Genomic DNA, 21,301 nt, shown 5'->3' with positions numbered 1-21,301 from the left:
TGGAACCCCTGCCGCTGTCACTGCATCCGTGAAGGACGCGGGAAGGACAGTGCCAAAGAGCCTCCCGAAGTCTTCCACTAACTGACGGTACCCAATCGCCAAGCCAGGCAAGAGGAGGGTGACCGGGTGCTGAAGAAACCTGTTGTGGAGTGCAAACGCTTCCACTGTGAAGCCACTGTACCAAGGAACCATACATATGACCCCCTTCGTGCATGCATAAGGTGAGCTGGCCAGTAGCTTGCGAGCTGCTTCTGCCGAACTGAGGCGGACCATGAAGATTCCTTGGCCCAACAGGACCGCCTCCATGATCTGCGCCGAGCCAATGCGAGCCGATGCTCAGCGTGGAGTGGAGCCAGTCCCGAAGCTGGACCCTAGCTGGGAAATGTCCTACTACCTGACCATAGATTGTTGTTTCCATTAACTCCAGCTCCTTAGCTCGGACGGCTAAGAGCTGCTCCTTAGAGAGGACTACACGCAAGGTGTTCGACTAGGGGGCACTCGATGAGTACACCGGCGTCTGACCAAAGGTTTCCATTGCCCATCCCTTCTGGGAGAACCTACCTATCGCGCTGCTATGCTGCTGAATGGGGAGTTGCTACAGGGGGAGGGAGAAACTACCTATCGCGCTGCTATGCTGCTGAATGGGGAGTTGCTACAAGGGGGGGGGGGGGGGGGGGATTTAGGGTGGATGCAAGCAGTGCGTACAAGTAACCGTCGATAGGCCCTGGCGGGGGAAAAACAGCCGACAAGCGGCCGTTGCACAACTTGGCGAGGGCGCGCGAACAGAACAGGGAGGCGCGAGCAGTGTTGGGACGGCCCCGATCAGTCGGACAACGTGCAAGACAGTTGAACAGCGGCCGCGACCAGTCGGATGGCGCGACCGTCAGACAACGGGCAAGACAAACGGCTGGCACGACTGTCGGACAGCGGGAGAAACAAATGGACGGATGGCGCGATCAGACGAGCGACCAATCGGATGGCGCATAGTTGGGGCGGGGGGCAAGTAGTGCGACATGCCGGTTGAGTTTTTTTTGTATGTTGCTCTTTCTTGTAATACTAGCACTCGGGCTTTTTATGCCCTTTACATCCACACTGATAGCAAGTAACATCCTACCATTTGCCCTTGCTTGTACTTCTACTTTTGCCTTTATTTCTTGCATTATCCACCTTCTCTCACCTACCTCTAAGATGACAGGCAGAACCCCCCCCCCCCACACCCCCCGCCAGCGATAGCCACCTACAGCTTTTCCTCCCCCCCCGCTAGGGCCCGTCGACAGTTACTTGTGCGCGCCGTTTGCATCCGCCCTAACCCCCACCCACCCCGAGTGCTACCTTGACGGGAGGCCTGGCCCGCGATCAGTGTGCAACACCACCACCATTGAAAACAGAAACCCCCCCCTTCCCCTCCAGTTGCTACAAGGAGAGGGAGCAACTAGAAGGAAGGGGGGGGAGAAAAGGCCGCAGGTGGCTGTCTCGCTAGCAGGGGGTTGGGAGGGGGGGGGGGGGGGGGGGGGGGGGGGGGGGGGGGGGGGAAGAAAACGGCCGACAGGCGGCCGTTGCACAACTTGGCGAGGGCGCGCGAACAGAACAGGGAGGCGCGAGCAGTGCTGGGACGGCCTTGATCAGTCGGACAGTATGCAAGACAGTTGGACAGCGGCCGCGACCAGTCAGATGGCACAACCGTCGAACAGCGGGCGAGACAAACGGCTGGCGCGACCGTCGGACAGTGGGCGAAACAAACGGACAGATGGCGCGATCGGACGGGCAACCAATCAGATGGCGCATAGTTGGGGCGGGGGATAAGTAGCGCGACGTGCCGGTTGAGTTTTTTTCGTATGTTCCTCTTTCTTGTAATACTAGCACTCGGACTTTCTATGCCCTTTACATCCACACTGATAGCAAGTAACATCCTACCATTTGCCCTTGCTTGTACTTCTACTTTTGCCTTTATTTCCTGCATTATCCACCTTCTCTCACCTACCTCTAAGATGACAGGCTGAACCACTCCTTTCTCCACTGGACTTTCTTCTGGTCTCCTCATTGAGGATAGGGACCCTAACACCATCAAGGGTTAAAGCATTGTTGCTAAGTGAAACAATCAAAGCCTCCCAGCTAACTATCAGGTAAAGTCATCAGCAAGAAAATAGCTTTCAGTTTATCATTGAAGGGCTGCAAACTGGAGTCCTACAAGCTGACTCAAAATCTCTATGAAAGCACTCAAATGCTCAGATGCTGGATTAGACTCATCCCACTCCATCTTCACAAGCTTGTACATGAGATGCACTTGATTTACTAGAGTTGTATTTTCATAAGTATCCATTAACTTTTTCCATACAGCATAAGCTATATCAAGACACTTAAATGTCTGTAAGTACATCATCAAATACAGTCGTTTTAATGTATGCAATGGCCTTCTTGTTAAGTCTAATCCAATCCTCATTTGCCATAGTTGCCAGCTTAGTTTCCAAGAGAGCATCATCACAATCTTTGAGAAACAAAATGCCTTGTATCCTACCCCTCCATAGATCAAAGCCAATGCCATCAAACCTCTTGATTTCAAGGAGGGATTTAGTGGCACTGCTGTTAGAAGCATTAATGGCCATTTGTCAGCAAAGTACCAAGTACTGATGCTATAATTTATGACAACAAACAACAGGCTGAATATTCAGCTAATTTCATCCCAAAATTTCAAGAAATAAGAGCAAAATTTAGTGTCACTGTTTTATAGAAAGAGCCCAAATACAAGTACAGCAGTAGAAGGAATGACTAGAAGCAATATAACAGAAATTTCAGCATACATTAGATGCATACATCACTGCCACGTGACTCCCACTTCAGCAATGTCACCAAGAATTACATGTGCAACAATCCCACATCTGCAAATGATCTCTAAGACTGCTAGGTCATGAATATTCAGCAATACATCAACTCAATAGGGGTCGTCTGCCATGTAAACTACATACATATGTGTCCAAATCAACTTCTGGTACACAAAAATACCCAAAAATTCTCTGCAACTTCTCCAAAATCTCACAAGTGGGAGATAAAAGACTCAAATTACACTACTTACATCACCAAGATTGCTTCAGCAATGTCCTCAAAATGCATTTCACACATCAATTTTTTCAAAATCCACAAATTTCAGCAAAAGCCCCAAAATTTCACTGACCAATCTGCCTCAATTGTATTAATACATGTTCTTGAGAGCAAATTTAGTAAAATTTCACACAATTTTGCAAAAGCCCCAATTTCTCACATCCAAATGTGCATCAATGTCAATAAATTCAGCTCAGCTGAACAAATTTTCACTAATACATGAAAAGCCCTAAATTTTCCACAGCCAATGTGCACTATGTTTGAAATTTCCGGGTCAAATGTCACTATTATTCATGAATTGCATCAAATCCAGGTCAAATGTCACTATGTTTGCAATTTCAAGGTTAAATGTCACTGTTATACATGAACTGCATCAAATCTAGGAAAATCCCCAAATTTCGGGCACCGGGCACAAATCTACACAAGTCTCTATCTGTGCTTATACGCGTGAACCCCCATTAGTGCGCAGGGGGCCTGCTTGCTAAAATATTTTTAAAAATGATGAATCTGCCCTGAAAAATGTGGCATGAGCAGCAGTTGACTTATTGCATGATTTGCCTACGCCGATTCTAACTCCATGTGACCTATATTGCCTATGACTCACCGACATAACCTGCACTGACCCGCATGACCTGTCACTCCCCTTGGAAATAGTCGCCTAACCCATCGCTGCTTGCCCCTTGTCTTGTCAACTACCTAGAAGTCGTCGTCCATACTCAACCTGTCTTGAACTGACACTTCTTCGCACGGACAAGTTGAAGTTGACACGCACAGACTTCGGGAAGCGGACACACCATAGCCGCAACTCTAATACCAGTTGAAAGGGAAAAGCGTGCAATGGGAATGCGAGTCAAAAGTGGAACAGTAATGTTGAGAGTGAGAGAGAGTGAATGCCAAGATGAGTGTACCAGATTGTGTCGATACACAAAGGATAAAGAATGTATTTATTTGTTAAAGTAGAAATAAGAGTGTGTTCACACCCATATAACTTTACACAGAGACAAAGGGACTTTACACCCAACAAAGGTAAGCTTGAGTTTTCTCCTTCAGATTCAGTGCACATGACTAATGATCTTGCAGGACCTTCGAAATCTCCACTACAAACCGGCCATCTTCAAGTGGAACCTTGCTTGAATTACATATCACTTCCACAATACTTCTTTTTTCCGAACCCTATTATTTCAGATTCTACGCCAACGGATTCTGTATTTTCTATTGGATCGGGAGATGCTCATCAAGAAGGGACTCTTCAAAACAAGCTTTGGTTTGCGAGTAATGAGGAAGACATGTATTTCTTTATGAACTCAAAACTAGGTAAGAAGCTAAAAGAAGAACTTGTAAGTATTCCTTCCCTTTCTTTCCTTCAAATGATTTTATTTCTCATCGCCAATATGGAGTAGGTGCATCTTCATCTAGACAAAAGGAACCAATCATGTTTCCCATAACAACATCCATCACAAATCCATTTAGGCTCACACCCATCCCTCCCTCATCTTCTGCTGCACCTTCCTTTCCACTTCCATTAAGTGCACCACATTACACACCACACCAAGGGGTTCTACACATTTAGGCACAGCCTTTAGGACCTCTACATTGTTGCAATATAGGCATGGGAATTCACCCTAAGCAAGGGTCTATGAGGATAGATGGATGTGAATGGCCTTAAGGGGCACGGGAAACCCTAACCCTAGCTTGGCTGAGGCTATATAAACAACCTATGGGTCACTATCAAGTGTGAGATAGAGTGTACCCAAGTTGTACTTTGAGCAACTTAGTAAGCAAGATTTTGTTCTTGTACTTTGAGCTCTCATCTCCCTCTTGTGCACATTCTTCTTGCTGCAAACTCTGATTTTCCATATGGTATTAGAGCCTCCTCTGATCCTTTCAGCTTCCTCTAACCTTAGCTTCACTAAGTGCACAAAAAAAGCTTCATTCTCTCATCTTGGACCTTCAACCTCCATAGCCAGCTTGACCCCCTGACCTTGGAGGACCTAGGAAAGCCAAAGGAGAGCATTCCAATTCCTGACTTCAACTGAGGACTTTTTCCCCAACACAAGGCGCTTCATCATGGCACGTTAAACGCAGGGATTAGTCGACGTGGAGGGCAGCATTGCTCAGTTCCAGAAAACGGCACAGTTTTGGGCAGTGTGAAGTTCCAAGGCATGGCGTGATCTACAAGCAGCGCAATCTTCCTGGCCACCATAGGGCTTTCAAAGCCCCCCTAGTAGGCTATCTCCCTCTAAGAGGGTTTGGTGAAATTCCTCCTGTGGTGGTTGCAATCAGTCAAACCCTAATTGCCTGTTTCCTGGCAGCCATAGCCAGGAAGCTTCATGCTTTTCCATTCTTCAAATTTTTCAATTTCTGAGCACTAACAGTGATTCTAATCATTGATTGATCTTCTCCAAAGTTAGTTGAAGGTTTGAAAGCTCTATTTTGAAGTTCTTACCCTCTATGGATCTCTTTAGTTCATCAAACAATCCACATCTTACATCTCAAGTGGCATAAACTTTGAGATGAGTGCTTGTAAGCACTAATGTTGGATTTTACAATCATGTTGCTAGCTAGATATTGACTCAATCTGGTTTTTTATCAGAAAATTAAATCCACCAAGTGCTTTATAACATTTATCTCTTCTTGCTTGGTTGTAAGGCTATGTGTACAACTATACACACATAGACCATATCCCAATATTAGTATGCTAGTACATCAGAGATATGAGTGTTATTGTACTCTTTTCTGATTCATCCAAAAGCAGAGAGTTGATTGATAAGCCGTGCTCCACCAAGAACTCCTCTAATAGGCCACATTATTGGGGAGAGCCTGAAGTCCAGTCAAAGCTCACCTCGTTGAAACCTAGAAAAACAGTAAAGCCTAAATCAAGGGTTGTTTGAAGAACAAGACCTCCTAAATCCTATCTTGAGATATTGCATATGTATGATTTCCAACCGTTTTCAACTCTACAACTTTAAAACTTGGCTATCAATTCAACTATTCGGTTGTACTTGGCCACCTGTAAAGGACTAGACACTGCCATTGCTTAAGGCAATTGGTAAGACCTTCCTATAATGGCCATGGCCTATGCAGATGTAAGGCCTCAAATTCGCAAGTTCAATGGAAAAGATTCCATCCTTGGCAAGTCTTGGTAAAATACAAAATGATGAAAAGAGGCTATTGGCCCTTCATAAAAGGGACCAAAATAATTGACCATCCGATCCTCTTGATATAGAAGATGATGAACGGGCTCAGGCCATCATCATGCTTCATTTAGATGAATCTTTAATTCATCATATTGACCAACTCTCCACTGCCACGGAAAAGTGGAATGAGCTTGAAAGGCTCTACAATGCTACAGGGAAGAACTCCAAGATATCATTACACATAGCTATCTTCGAAGGCGCTACCTTTTTTATGCTTGTCCAAGATATCATTACACATGGCTATCTTCGAAGGCGCTACCTTTTTTATGCTTGTTTGTTGCCTTTGCTTGTCTTGCTTGCTTACCTTTCTTGCCTTTCTCCCTACATATTCTCCATAAGATTAGTGCACACATACACACACACTTAGGAATCCCTAATCACTTATCCTAGTAGTGTGTGGGATTGTTTTGCTTGTTTTATGACCATATTGGGGCTATCCATTCTTATTTTCCCATACTTCAAGGCGCAGTGATTCAATGGGACAAAAACAAATTTCAAACCATCACTTCATGCTAAATCTTTTGAATAAATCACACCAAAAGCCCTCCAAAAAATAAAAAAATTCCATTGCTAATTCCATCCACATTTGCAAGACTTGGTACGCCCCTGGGCAGCCGACAAGTACCCTTGGTCCAATGCCCTGACTCTTTGGGGTGATCACTTGGGCTCCCTTGGTGAGATAACCATCACCTTTGTAGTCTTGGTAGGTCACTGGACAGTCAACGTGCATCCGTTGCCTGATACCCTAGATGCTTTGGGGTGGGACACCTTGGGATAAAAGAAAATATATGTTAAGAGCTTACTTCTCATGGCTAGGTTTCAAACTTGGGAGGGGGTGTTAAGCTAAAAATGCATTAGCCTGACTTAAACAGCCCCAAACCATGCTTAATTAATAAAGAAAACCTCTTATTTTTAAAAAAAACACGATCCTAGACAGTTACTGTGTTCCACATGCAATATCCTGATTTGGGTCCCCCAAACGTTCTATAAATAGACATATTGTCCACTCCTTTAATCTCGTTTTTACACATTTCAAGAGCCGTATCTCTACTGCCCACACCCGTGGTAGAGGATATCATGGTTAGAGCTTCCCCAACCATCATCTACTACCGTTTGGTGACTAATTCCAACCTTTATCGCTTGTCTGCAATCTTCACCATGTTCTCGGAAGCTCTCACCTACAGTTTGTTGCTGCATTTGATGCTGACATCAACATCAACATCTGGTGCCATCACCATTAGCTTGGAACTCTCGCCTTGATCTTCTCTCCTCTAATTGTTGTGTTTTCAGTTTCTAGTTGCCACCCTGACATTCTTTCACCTCTATCTATTGCATTTGCACCTGACAACTGTCATTCAAATTTTCTCTCTCCTCAGGTACCTGCGTTTTTAGTCTTTCTCTCTCCTACACTAGCATCAAATCCAGTTTTCCTTGGCTGCATTTGCTAGTGTTCAACACTCAGAGACTATCTTTGTTGTGATTCAGGATCCGTTCAAAGTACGACGCACTCTATAGCTAATAACCTCTACCTTGATCCCAAAGATACAAGAGTTTGAGGTTTGATATTCACTGCATACTGTGTTCGCTTCATGAGCACTGTATATTCATTATTCATTCGCTTTATTATTCATTGTATTCACTGTCTCTGAGTTACCCTAACCCTAACCCTAATTGTATTTTGAGTATATCAATCTATGCTTTGTCGTACGATTGATTTTGTGCTTTTTGCATTTTGAGTATTTCTTCAGGAGAAACAGCAAAGAGGCTACTCAATATAGATCTCCTCCTTCAAATCTCCATTAAGGAAAGCAAACTTCACAAAGCTAATAAACTGGCCACCTCCTATGATTGTCTGGCTAAGGCAAGAACCCCTAATGGTAGCCATTCAAGATGTAGAGGCAAAGGTGTCATGGAAATCCACCCTTCGCCCCTATGCAAAGCCCTTTGCAACGAGCCGCACCCTGTGCTTATCCAAAGTACCATCACTATGGTACTCTGTCTCAAAGACCCATTTGACGTCAGTCACCTTCTTATGAGCATGGTAAGGCACAAGATCTCGAGTCCCATTCCACTCAAATGCATCCAACTCCTACTCCATAGGATTCTTCCAATGTTGTGACTGCAAACCCCCCTTCACAAAGGTGGGCTCTCTATCTCGAATGGCACGAGACATCAAAAAATAGTTAGTACGAATAAGCTTAGTGGAGTGCATTTGGTTCCTCTGATATGGCCATGGGCCATCTTGCGGCTACCACTCCTCAAGGACTCCCTCAATCCCTGCACCACGAAGTGTATCATGGGTCCAACGAGGAGGAGTTTGATACTCCCCTTGCTGCTCTACCTCTGTCAAAGTCTCTGGAATATCCACTAATGCTAGTGAAACCGGTGAATTCGGTGGTGAAGCAATATCCTCCTCCACTGACGATAGGGCCTCAATAGACAAAGGCTCCAAAGGTACTGGAACAAGTGCTCAATTGTCACTGGATCTCCAAGGATGGGATGCTCAACACTCCCCTCTACACTTGAAAACTCCATGAACCAAACATCTCGACTCATGTATACCTCCTGTGAAATAGGATCATAAAGCATGTATCCTTGGGATTGCGAGTTATAAACCACAAACACATGGCTCAAACTTATCGCTCTTTTTCTTTGGAATGTGAACATAAGCATCACACCCCAACAACCTGAAATAAGAGACATCTAGCTTTCAACCAAAGTAAGCCTTAATAGGTGTGATATCAACCACAGCAATCAATTAAGGATATGGACAGCGGGGGCCACTGCTTCGGTCCATAGACGTTGATGTGCCCACTCATGCTCCATCATAGTCTGCATCATCAATCACACTGTGATTCTTTTGCTCCAATATGCCATTCTCCTAAGGTGTATTCATGTTGGCAAACTCGTGGTGTATACCAAGATCTGTATAAAACCGAGCGAACTCGTGAAAGCCAAACTCCCATACCTTGTCAAAATACAAGGACTTGAGTTTCCTACTAGACTTGTTCTCCTCGAAGATCAACCAATCCTTGTGTAAGAATGCTTATAGCTTTAGCTTCAAGATATACGCCTTAGCCACCTTGCTAAAATCATCAACAATTGGCAAAAAGTTAAAACATCCTTTAAAGGACTCTAATCTCATTAGTCCATATAAATCCATCGAAACATGCTTCAAGGGCTCCATAGCTTTACGCTATCGAGGGGGTTATGTGTTAAGCCACAAACCAAAGGAGTTCAAGAAAAGAATCAAGACTGACAAAAGACAGATAGATTTCAACAGACGCTTTGTATTACTCTTGAATGAATCTATACAACTGAAGCTAGACCCTCAGGTTACAAACATTGCGTCTAAGTCAATTACTCACACTAAACTCTTTCTAGATGATAGCTTGGACACTCTATGCAACCCAAAAGAATTCTACTATAGCAATACGATAAGAAACAATATCCCTTTGATAGCCCAAAGCATCCACCAAGAGTAGACAAGTAGATACCTTAAGTAAAAAACCTTGTAAGCAATGGAATATGAATAAAACCCTGAGAACAATAGTCTTGTCTTGAGCTTGACTACAACTTGTTCTCTCTCTAACTTCCACATCTGAACTCAGACTATCATCATCCAGGTACTCAAATCAAATGGCGGAACAAACCTAGTCTACGAGCCAATGTGGGCCCCCGGTAAAATGCATCACTTTAAATATTTTTGGGCTTGGACAACTTATACCATTTAAGATAAGTCCTTCAAAATATCTAGATCCACCCAAACTTCTCGTTAAGTTATTAAAACTTGACAATGGATATTCATACTATTTTAAAGTCCGGTTCTAAACCTAGAAAAACATGTTTGCATCCTACTTAAATCTTCCATAAGCATATGTCTAAAATGCTTGTATAGATGTCTTTGCCTTGATTTTTCTTCATTGAGCATGTAGCCACACAACATCCACCCCCTCCAAACTGCACATCCCCTAGCATGCATCTTCGCTACTCATCATCATCTCCAAGATCAATTGCCAACTCAAAAGTTTTTCTTCTCCTATGTCAAATAGCTACTTGATAATCACCCAATAAATCATGCATACAACCCAAACACTCCTTCCTAGTCCAAATAGTCTGCATATCATGCTTGGCAACACACAAAGTACGCCAAGATCAAAGGTCCGCTTTATTATCTTGTATAAGTCATCCTCTTGAAAGCAATCACCTAGACCATAAACCTAAATAGATCTCACATGGTTTGCATCCGACATGGATTGCATCCTCCATTATAATCTCTTGAGAACTTTTTGACATCTTACCATCAGTAACCAATTCATCATCATCATCAATCAAAGCATTCATTCCCTTTGCATCTCGAGTCATTATTTCCCGCTACATCCAATGCATATACTATCGAAGCATAGGTAGAGAGCATATCTACGCCATTTGACAAAGCATGTATATTATCCTCAAGCAATACATCCTCTGTATCTGTAACATCTTTAGGTAAAGCTGCATCTTCAGGCAAAGTATCATCCATAATCATGGCCACTGTATCCTTTGCATTCACTATCCAAGCATAATCATCAGACAAAGCACATGTATCCTATGCACTCGTACACAATACCATATTTGCATACACAATCAAGTTTGGCTGGTGGTAGCAATTATTGGAGTGGGCAGCATTTCAAGCAACCGAGACGAAGTGACGGCATATGCAGTCCGTATAGACATCTTCTAAAATCTTCTTCATTCCATCCTTTCCAAAGTTCGTGGCGATAGACAAACCTATCGCACTAGCACAAATCTTTCCATCCTTCCAAAAAATCAGATTTTGCCTCATAGAATCTCTATAGGCTTCAAAGTCCCTATGTTCATACTCGGTGTTGTCACACTACATATATCTGCAAAAAAATTACTTCTAGGCAGAGTCTACAAAGGAGCTACCCTCCCAGGATCTTCTAAAGTTGCAAATTCATATTTTAGAGCTCTTTTGAAAGCAGCCCATGTGGTCCCATGCTTTGTATAAATTACAATTACTCTAGTCCGTAGCTCATAAGCCACAAGTCTATCAAAATACCTTGGCAACTCTTCGATTGGTACCCTAGCCATCTCAAGCTGTCTACATAAACATGGAGAAATCTGGTAATATTTTGTCCATCGAATTTCTTGACTTCTGCTACGACCTTCTTCTAAGCATTAGTCACAGCTTTTTCTATTTGAACATTTCATAGATCCTTATGAAGTTCATGAAGTCTCATACATACTGTTTTCCATCTTATCAAGTTCGGACGTGGCTTCTGACATCGGGATCACCAAATGTTGAGGGGTGGCATGTATCAAGCCACAAACCATAGGGGTTCAAGAAAAGAATCAAGACAAATGGAAGACAGAAAGATTCCAACAAACTATGTATTTTACTCTCGAATGAATCTGTACAATTATAGCTACACCCTCACGTTACCAACACTGCGTCTAAGTCAATTACTCAAACTGCACTCTTCCAAGATGATAGCTTAGACACTCTATGCAACCCAAAAGAATTCTACTAGTGTCGTATGATAAGAAACAATGTCCCTTTGATAGCCCAAAGCAACCACCAATAGTAGGCAAGTAGATGCCTTGAGTAAGAAACTCTGTAAGAAATTGAATATTTTTGGCAACAAGAGGCACTTGGATTAACATAGGAGATCAGAGCATCTTAGTTGTTCTCCTTCCATTTGCAATATAAGATAAAGAAATACCACAAGAGGCGCTAGCTTTGGGGGCAATAGGGTGTCCAATGTCCAAGATTAAAGTGGTAAAATGTGCATTTTCAATTTGCATGAATTTTATGCTTGATGTGATTATTGCTTAATCAAATTATTTACCACACCATCCGAGGAGGAAGACTAGTCTCAATTTTTGTGTTCTCCTATCTCTTTTCTCTCTTCCTCTTCTCTCTGTTCATTGTCTTTGAGTCTTGTCCATACACTTCCATATTCGCTGCACTCTCACATGGTATCAGAGCAACATAGAAAGGGCTGATTGATCATGGAAAGACCTGAACGAGAGATTTCTTCGTGACAAAAGTTTGTGTTTTAAGCATTCGAAGGCTGAGGCAAACAAGTGAAGTGTGGGAAAGGAGTAAAGTTGCTGTTTTAAGCATTCAAAGGCTGAGGCAAACAAGTGAAGCATGGAAAAGGAATAAAGTTGCTGTTTTTTTGTAGATTTTTGCTATTCGTGAAGGAGAAAAGGTTGTGTTTTCAGCTTATTGGAGCAGATTTTGAGTTTCCATCGCCTCCAACAGTTGAAACACATTTGGGACCAGCAAAGGAAGCCCAACAGGCAATTTTTGTGGAGTCAAAGGGAGCTGCCCTTGTTTTTGTGCAAGTTATTTATGTGACAATGTCTTCTGATATCAATGCAAAGTTTGAGGCTATTATGGACCGTAAAGTCCTTGTGTTACCAGCTCTTCCTTCATATCATAAGCTCGATGGGGAAGAAATACCGCATCTAGCGGGTATTAATGCCTGCCATCCTAGCATCCTATGATTTAGTGGAGCTTGTGACCAAGGCTATAGACCATCCTACAGGCCGCAATGCCTTTAAGCTTCCTATAGATAATAAAGTTGAGTTGCTCAAGGTACATGCACATTGGGATAAACTGAATGCCCACATCTGCTCTTTTCTTTTCCTCTCGTGCACTCCAGGTATTATTGCTCACATTGAGCACTTGATTGTGGCTCGAGAGATATGGCTGGTACAGATGACAGCTATGAAGCAGGTGTCCTTGGAGGTTCAAATGCAGACTTTTGAGTCCCAACAAGTCTTCTTCTATACGAGAGCATGTCAATAAGCTTCGACAATTGCAACCGCAAGTTCAAAACACAAGGAAGGTGATTACCTCGAAGGACATTGTGATAAAAAAAATTTCATAGTTACCACCCCAATTCAGTGCATTCTACTTTTTTGTCTAAAATCCTTATTGGCCAAGCAAATCGGATTGTTTTGCTAACTAAAACCAATATATGAGTGTTAGCCTAAGCTGCATTATTACTGCCTTGATTGCTTTAGGGTGGATAGATACCCTTAAGTGGGAAGAGTTGGTTCCGATGGTCTTTGACCAAGAGAAGCATCTCAAAGGTCAAAATGCTCCAAAGTCACAGACGTTGACAAGTCAATCTTCCCAACAGAAGGGGAAGAACAAGAAGAAGAAGAAGAAGAAGAAGAAAGACAAGAAGACCAAGCAAGATAAAGCCAAGGAGTCTACCTGTCACATCTATGGCAAGACAGGTCATTGAAAGAAGGATTGCCTCGACAAGGGCAAGGACACCAAGAAAAAAAAGATTGCATGGGACTCGGGAGCAGTGGTGGCTGCTCCTTCTTCAGCCGCCTTTCTCCATTTGGTGGTGATTGAGGATGCTCCTTCAACGCCCATTGATGTAGTGATGTTGGCCCCCCAATCTCATGAGCAAATTGTGGATAGTGGCGCTTCCCGCCACAACTCCTTCAAATAGTATTACCCATATTCGTTCAATGCATGGGAAAATTCTCAAAGATGGCAATTCTTCGGTCCTAATCTAAGGCAAAGGTGATATGTAGTTGATTCCAAATGGGCAAGGTGGTGCCCAAACATTAGAGTTTCTCTATGTGCCGACCGCAAGATGGCCGGCGGCAATTTTGAAGGAACCACACATACTCCACCGAGGTTGTTTGTACTAACTATTGTTTGACATCTCGTGCCATGTACGATAGAGAACCCACCTCTATGAAGGAGGCTTTACAATCACAGCATTGGAAGAAGGCTATGGAGCAAGAATTGGATGCGATTGAGCGGAATGGCAATTGAAATCTTGTGCCTCAGCTCACTCATAAGAAGGTGATTACAGTCAAATGGGTCTTTAAGACCAAGTACCATAGTGATGGCACTCTAGATAAGCACAAAAGGCACAGCTTGCTGCAAATGGCTTTGCAGAGTAGCCAAGGGTGGATTTCCATGACACTTTTGCACCTATAGCAGCTCGAATGGCTACCATTAGGGCCATTCTTGCCTTAGCGAGCCATAGAAGACAATCGATTTAGTAGCTTGATGTGAAGTCTACTTTCCTTAATGGAGATTTAAAGGAGGAGATCTGTGTTGAGCAACCTCCCAAATTTTCCTCATCCAATGGCAAGGTATACAGGTTGAAGAAGGCCCTTTACAGCCTCAAATAGGCTCCATATACTTGGAACAAGAAGATAGACTCATTTCTCCAAGGAAAGTTAGGGTATCGGGGTTCCTCTTCCAATCTGATATTGTATGTCCACACCTCAGCTGGAGAGCACACATTGTTCGTGCTTTATATGGATGATCTCATCTTGGCAGATAACCATGCCTAGAAGGTCAAGCAAATAAAGAAGACACTACCTAAGATGTTTGAGATGATGGATATGGGCCTTCTCCACTTCTTTCTAGATCATAAGATTTGGTAGACTCCAAGGGAAATTTTCATCTCCCAACATGCAAATTCATGAGCGGCAAACAGTACTTGCTACTACAAGCAATTGATTGGATCCGCCTCCTCCTCCTCCTATCAGAAAGACTGACATGTCAACGCCTCTTGACTTGGGAGCGTTCTGACCTATGAGTTGTCCCTCTTGGTCCGAGACCATCCTAACCAGCTCCTCCTACTTAAGGGTATCTATCCACCCTGAAGTAATCAAGGCGAAATAAAATACACTAAATCAGGGCAGTAACTGTGAAAGAAGAATCATCGCCATGTCCCCCAAGGAAATCACCTTCCCTACATTCTAGACTTGCATCTGCAATTGCCAAAGCTTATTAGCATGCTCCCACATAGAATAAGACTTGTTGGGACTCAAAGTTCACATTTGAATCTCCAGAGACATCCGCTTCATAACAATTATCTAATTGTACATTTGATCCAACTCCATCCATATCTCTCAAGCCACGAACCAAGTGCTTGATGTGAGCAACTCAGCTTTATCACCTGTAAAAAGCTTGGAGGCATCACAGGCTGTAGGACAATCTATAGACTTGGTCATAAGCTCCACCAAATCATACAACTGGAGGATGGCAAGCATCATTACCCACCAAATGCAATAATTCTCCCCATCGAGCTTTTGATCTAAAGAAAGAGTCTCTAACACGGGGACCTTCCATAATAGCTTGAAACTCCGTGTCAATCTCGGAAGACATTGTCACCTTAATAACCTACGCAAAAACAAGGGCAGCCCCCTCCCAACTCCAAAAATAGTGCATGTTGGGGCTTCCTCCCCTCATCACAAATGTGTTTCAACCACCAGAGGTGCAGAAACTCAAAATCTGCTCCAAAAAGGCCGAAATTGCAGCCTTTTCTCCTTCACAAACAGCAAACACCTGCAAAAACAGCAATTTCACTCCTTTCCCACACTTCACCTATTCGCCTCAACCTCCAAACGCTGAAAACGCAAACTTTTGTCATGCAAAATCTCCCGTTCAAGTCTGCCCACAATCAATAGCCCTTCAACACTACTCAGATACCATGTCAGAGTGCAACGAATGCAGAAGCATATGGACAAGAAGTTGACAAGACTAAAAGACAATGAACACAAGAGAGGAGGGAGAGAGAATGCAGAAATCCGCAGTAAGCAAATGCTGAAATGAAGAAGGCAAACATACAAAAGGGTTGTCGAAGTATCTCCGCAAGCCGATCTCTCTCTCCACCTGCAAACTGACAAGTGAAGTGGGCTGGCTGCCTATAAATAGCAGAAAAATAGGCCAAACAATGATCAGATCTGGACAACCAGCTGCTGCTGAAATAGCACACTAAAAATGCAGAAAATCTGCAATCTGCCACATGGCACTGCTGCCTGCCCACTGAATGTCCGCCCAACCTGCCTGAAGTAAAGTGTTTGCACTTGGCAACCTAGAAAATGCCCAAACCAACAGGAAATGCTTAATTGTGCTTGAGAGAACTAACTATAAAACAATAGCCTAACAATACTAGTCCACATGATGAATAAATCTCTAACAAAATGATATGGGAGCGAATGTCTCCTCATAATCTACTTCATGTAGCAATGAATAGTTCCATCAAAATTCTTCCTAATTTTGAAGACCCATGTGGTCCCATGGCCCTTTTATGAGGAGGCAAATGTACTAGCTCCCAAATATTGTTCTTGATTATTTAATCATATACTTCTTGCATAGTTGTTCCCCATTTTTCCTCTTTGATGCCCTCCTTGTAGTTAGAAGGTCCTCCTCTAGTAAATGTTGTTGCTATCAAAGCAAAAATAGCTTCCACATTAGAAGTGGATTACCTGGCCTTGTTTAAGAAAGTAGTGGTTGATTCATCTTGATGTCCTTTAGAGTGTTGAGAAGCCAACTAGCAAACGCCCATTCCTGTTGAATTTATTGTTGCTCGTGTTGAACATCTTCTTCGACCATTGGTTCTACCGGTGCTTCTTCTCTTATTTCTTCCAAATGTTTGGCATCAAAAATAGAAGAGTCAAAAGATTCTCCATCCACAACCTTGTCTGAAAAAATGTTTTTGCAAAAACCATGTCACAACTTTCAATGAGTGATAGGAACATATAGCTTGCGACCTTTCAAAATAGGATTGTAGCCAACAAAGATGCCCTTGATTGCTTTATCATCTAGCTTGGTCCTTTCTTCTTTTGAATGATGTGCATATGCAAAGCAACTGAAGATCCTCATATGCTTTGATTGAGTCTTTATATTGTGTCAAGCCTCATAAGGTATGATGGTGTCAAGAGCTTTGGTGGACACCTCTTAAGGATGCAATCCGTGCCAATGACGGTTTCAAACAAGCCCTTGTGGGACATGCCCTTGACGCAATGAAGACCATCATGGCCCTCGAATCATCCTTCTAACCCTAGTGGTGCCCTCATTCCACATGACTCTCCAATGCTAGAGAGGCCGTGTAAGCGGATGGTGGTGGTGGGGCATGTGAGCTCGATCCATACACAAGTGTGGTGAATCCTAAATATGGCTTTCGATGTAAATAGGAAAGGAATAGGAAAAGAGGATCTAGGCTAAAATGGCCGATCATGTAAAAAAGGGGATGGGTGTCCCAAGGGGATTAGGGCTTGTATAAAAGGAAAAAAGTGAATGAAGAAGCTCATTCTTGTATGTGGCCAAAACTAGCTCTCTTTTGCAAAAGAGAAAATGCGCATTTTAAATGCAAAGGCACACCCTAAATTTTTGTAAGAGAGCACCAAGGCTCCTGTGCAATTTGTAAATGTAGATAGGCATGGGTAAAGGCACAAGTTTGCCTTTCAGGTTGATGATGGAAGGTGAAGCAGGGCAATCTTTGCTACTGATCTATTCCCACATGAGGGGACACTAGCAGGGAACCCATGGTCAAAACGTGCACTTTGCGAAGCTGGTTCTTGGCAACCATCAAGATTTAGTATTTTTACTCTTTGTGATTAGCGACCGATACAATCAACATCAGGATTAGTGTCTTTCCAAGGCACCTAAGTGGTGGCTTGATCACCACCTATCTACTTGTCATTGTTGTATATACTATGGTGCATCTTTGATTGTTGTATATTTTATTGTACTTATCACCCATGATCTGAGGGTGTTAGTGTTGTACATATCATGGCTGTACAAGCACTGTATTTCAGTGCATTGTGTTTTGTGAAATCAGAATATTTCAGCCTTGCCAACCTGTATTTTTTTGTTATCCTTTATGGCTAACCGACCTCATCGTTATTTTGCTCCATTTTTGCCTATTTATAGGCCACCCCTCCTCCATCTCATTATCGTCTCATACGTGCACAGTGCATCCTGCTGAATAGAGGAGATTGTGAGCACTGTGCTGATTGCCAACAGCCAGTACCTTTGTACACACTCTTTTGCTTTAGTATATGGATTCCATTTCCCGAGTTCATTATTTCTGAGTTCACGTGTTCTTATTCTTTTTTTCGGACAAAGTGCATTTGCAAGTGACTTCTGTAGGGTACCAACTTTGCCTGTGTTTTCGAGGCACAAAGTGAGTAAGTTGCTTGGGATAAATAGGGTGCACAATACAGCTGGCAAGATTATCCATACGAGAGATCTGTAATGAGGTCAATCTGTTCAAAGACTTCTCTTACTAGTTCTACGCATTTCCATGAGGGAATAGTAAGTGCAGGGTCGCACTCTTATTATTCCTTCTTCAAAAACAGCAGTGAATAAGCTACTTATTGTCAGAACACGTTCAGTTAAATCATCAGGCAAAGAGACCAACAAACTCAAGATGGATATTCTTGACACGTAAGACTCCACGTGACGATCTAATTGTGAGAAGGTACCAGCTGGTGTACAACCCAAAAACTACAGAAAGGCATGTGGATGTGTTGGAATATAACAGGGACATTGGAACATTGCAACTGCTTCTTTAGAAAAGTTGCCTGACGATTGGAAATCTATTTTGGGAAACAAGATTCACCTTGTTTTTCACATTAATCGTTTAAAATACGAGATCAAAAAGGTGATGAGATCGCCACAGTGGAAGAAATTCCAAACTCTCACAGAGGGGATCATACAGGAAGCTGAGATTAGATGAAATCTGATCATAAATTCAGGGCTGGGTATAGTCATATGGTTGAACTAGTCAAGGAACAATCTTACTGGCAGGGGAATTGTAAATGAGGAAAGTAAATGGATTTTACATATACTAATGACATAATTCAGTATGATAGTTAGGAAGGGAATCCCTCCCTATGTAGGGTCATCATGTGAGGGTGTGGATGGCACAGTTTCTCCTAAGCTATGATCACTGTCAGACAGCTTAGGTTAGCTTGTTTTTCTATTTCTCCCGTCTCGGTGAAGAGTGATGACATGTTACACAGTTCCGCTCCTAGAACATCGTCGCATTCCTTGCCAATGCAGGAACAAACAGAATTGTAGGCCGAGAGAGAGAGACAGACAGACAGACAGACAGAGAGAGACAGAGAGAGAGAGAGTGTGCAGGGATCGAACCTGGGTGTGCAGAAGATTGGCGAGAGCATAAGAGCATGAGTCGATCATATGGTTTGCAATGCTCTCATAAAGTTTCGGTGCAGCACCCAAGTTACATAACCGAGTAATAACCAAGACTAATACGACTCCACACAATAATAGCCCATATAATATGCAGACTATGGAGTGCTCTCCATTGCTTATTCAACCTAACAATAAGGAAGACTAGTCCGACCCTATATAATAGTCCATACATTATGTAGACCACATATAGAGTGCTACGAGATGCAAGACACAATGCACTTCACTTTACATAGGGTTAGGGGGCCAATAAAAAGAGGCAGTCCCCCCCCCCCCCCCCAAAGTGTGCAATATCTGTGTTCAAAAAGAGATATGTGAAGTGTGGGTTTATTGTGTATACTAGATTGTTGCAATCTCTAGTTATAAGTGTGCAATCAAGGCAAAAATTATTTTCTACCTTTAAGGTATAGCATGTATTGAGCACATGCTTGTGTACATGATGAAATCGAGGGGGTCTCTTTTAGCCACCACAACTCTGGTTCCCTTACCCTATGTAGACTCAAACATACATGTGCAAGTGCACAAGCAATCATATGCTCTCTCTTACACTCTTATATTTTGTCAATAATGCATAGTTTGTAGTAAATGTGTACATCATCCAAAAGGAAAATGTCCTACCAACTGTTGTTGCTAAAGTATTAGCAAAATCTTTGTAAACTTGAGCATATTTATTGACCCCTTTGACATAGAATTGCAATTTTGCACTTCTCAAAAGACTTAGTAAGGACTTTATAGGCAAGCGTTCTCCTAAGGACTCTATAGACAAGCATTCTCCTAAACGTATTTGCATTTCTAAAGGTTCAAACGTGTCATATTACTAAAAGGTAAATCAGGTTCCATGCCTTAAGGGTCTCTTCATCTAGTCGACTTTCTTCCCCAAACAAGATCCATCTGCTTTGCATGTCACTTCGTAAACCCATTTACAGTCAATGGGTGTTTTACCTTTAGGCAACTTGACCAAATCCCATGGGTTGTTTTCAGCCCACCAATGTTGTGTAGTCCTCATCCATGGCAACACACCAATTTTCATCTCCAACTACCTCACCAAACTTTGTATGGTCTATATGACTCATCACTTCAGTCATGTAAGAAAAATGTCTGGCTGAGTACCCACTATAAGTCAGCCTATCAAAAGGCTTTCTAGTTGTCTCTAACCTTCTTAACTATAGTTCACTATGCGATTGCCTCTCATGAGGAGGTACATACCTCTCTCGAGGTGTCATAATAGACGGTATACCCAATTCACTGTCCAACCCCGATCATGTCACTGAAGCTTGTTACCTTTACCCACCTTCTAACTTTGATCCATAGTTGCTTTGTTTCTACACAATTCCAAAAGAGATGTTCTACAGTCCCATTGGCTCTCTAACATAGAGTGCATATAGTGGGGTCTTTAGCCCTTTTAGCCAACTAGTCCCGTCCCCACAAAGTTTAGCCCACATGTTAGAGAGCCTTTCCACATAGCATTCAAACTTCCCTCCCATGAGGACGTTCCAAGTAAAGGCCACCCATGTTTCAACTTCTTCGTGACTATTAGGACAAGCTTCCCATCCTATCACATCAATTCCTATCACTACAACACCATAGCCTTCTCCCTAACTCGCTTTCCGAGAACTTGGTCACACGGTCTTCATTCACCACAAGCGATGTTTGCCACTCCAAGTTCTTCTTAGAGAGTGAGACATAAAGCCATTCAACTTCTTAGTCAATAAGCCATTTCTCTCTTTTGATCTTTGGGATGTTAGCTACACCCACATGTAGGTCCAAAACATCCTTCTGCTATCCTTCTTTTGTTTAAGGCCTTTGTTAGCTAGTGCCATGCACGACTTAGGTTGCCATAGGGCTAGCATGTAGGACTAACCCAAACACCATAACTTCTTACCATTGGCATACCCCCCTTTGTTGTAGAGGACCCTCCCACTTTGCCTCTCCAATGGCCACCTTCCATCCTTGCCATATGTGATTGATCAATCGTCTAGTATTAGCTTCCACAAAGCAACCAACAACCTTG

General features: G+C 42.9%; 1 protein-coding gene across 4 annotated transcripts in view; it reads right to left on the bottom strand.

Moving 5' to 3' along the window:
* The window catches only part of ACD5 (Diacylglycerol kinase family protein), a 135,837-nt gene extending 116,431 nt beyond the window's left edge, over positions 1-19,406 (bottom strand). For 2 of the 4 annotated variants that reach the window (XR_015693167.1, XM_087693169.1), the window contains exon 1: positions 19,231-19,403. Coding sequence is in view for 2 of the 4 variants with exons in the window: in XM_087693169.1 (XP_087549295.1) it covers positions 19,231-19,267 (37 nt within the window). In the remaining 2 variants the exon portion in view is untranslated. Of the gene's footprint in view, positions 1-19,230 lie in introns of all 4 variants that reach the window. The other 2 variants (XR_015693168.1, XM_087693171.1) reach the window with 2 other exon arrangements.
* Between the last annotated feature and the right edge of the window lie 1,895 nt (positions 19,407-21,301).

This window comes from Lygodium microphyllum, chromosome 14 (assembly GCF_053477565.2).
Source record: "Lygodium microphyllum isolate KBCC chromosome 14, Lygodium_microphyllum_v1.1.10, whole genome shotgun sequence".
Taxonomy (NCBI): domain Eukaryota; kingdom Viridiplantae; phylum Streptophyta; class Polypodiopsida; order Schizaeales; family Lygodiaceae; genus Lygodium; species Lygodium microphyllum.
The sequence above is the reverse complement of the archived record's forward strand: the minus strand, read 5'-3'. Positions and strand labels throughout refer to the sequence as shown.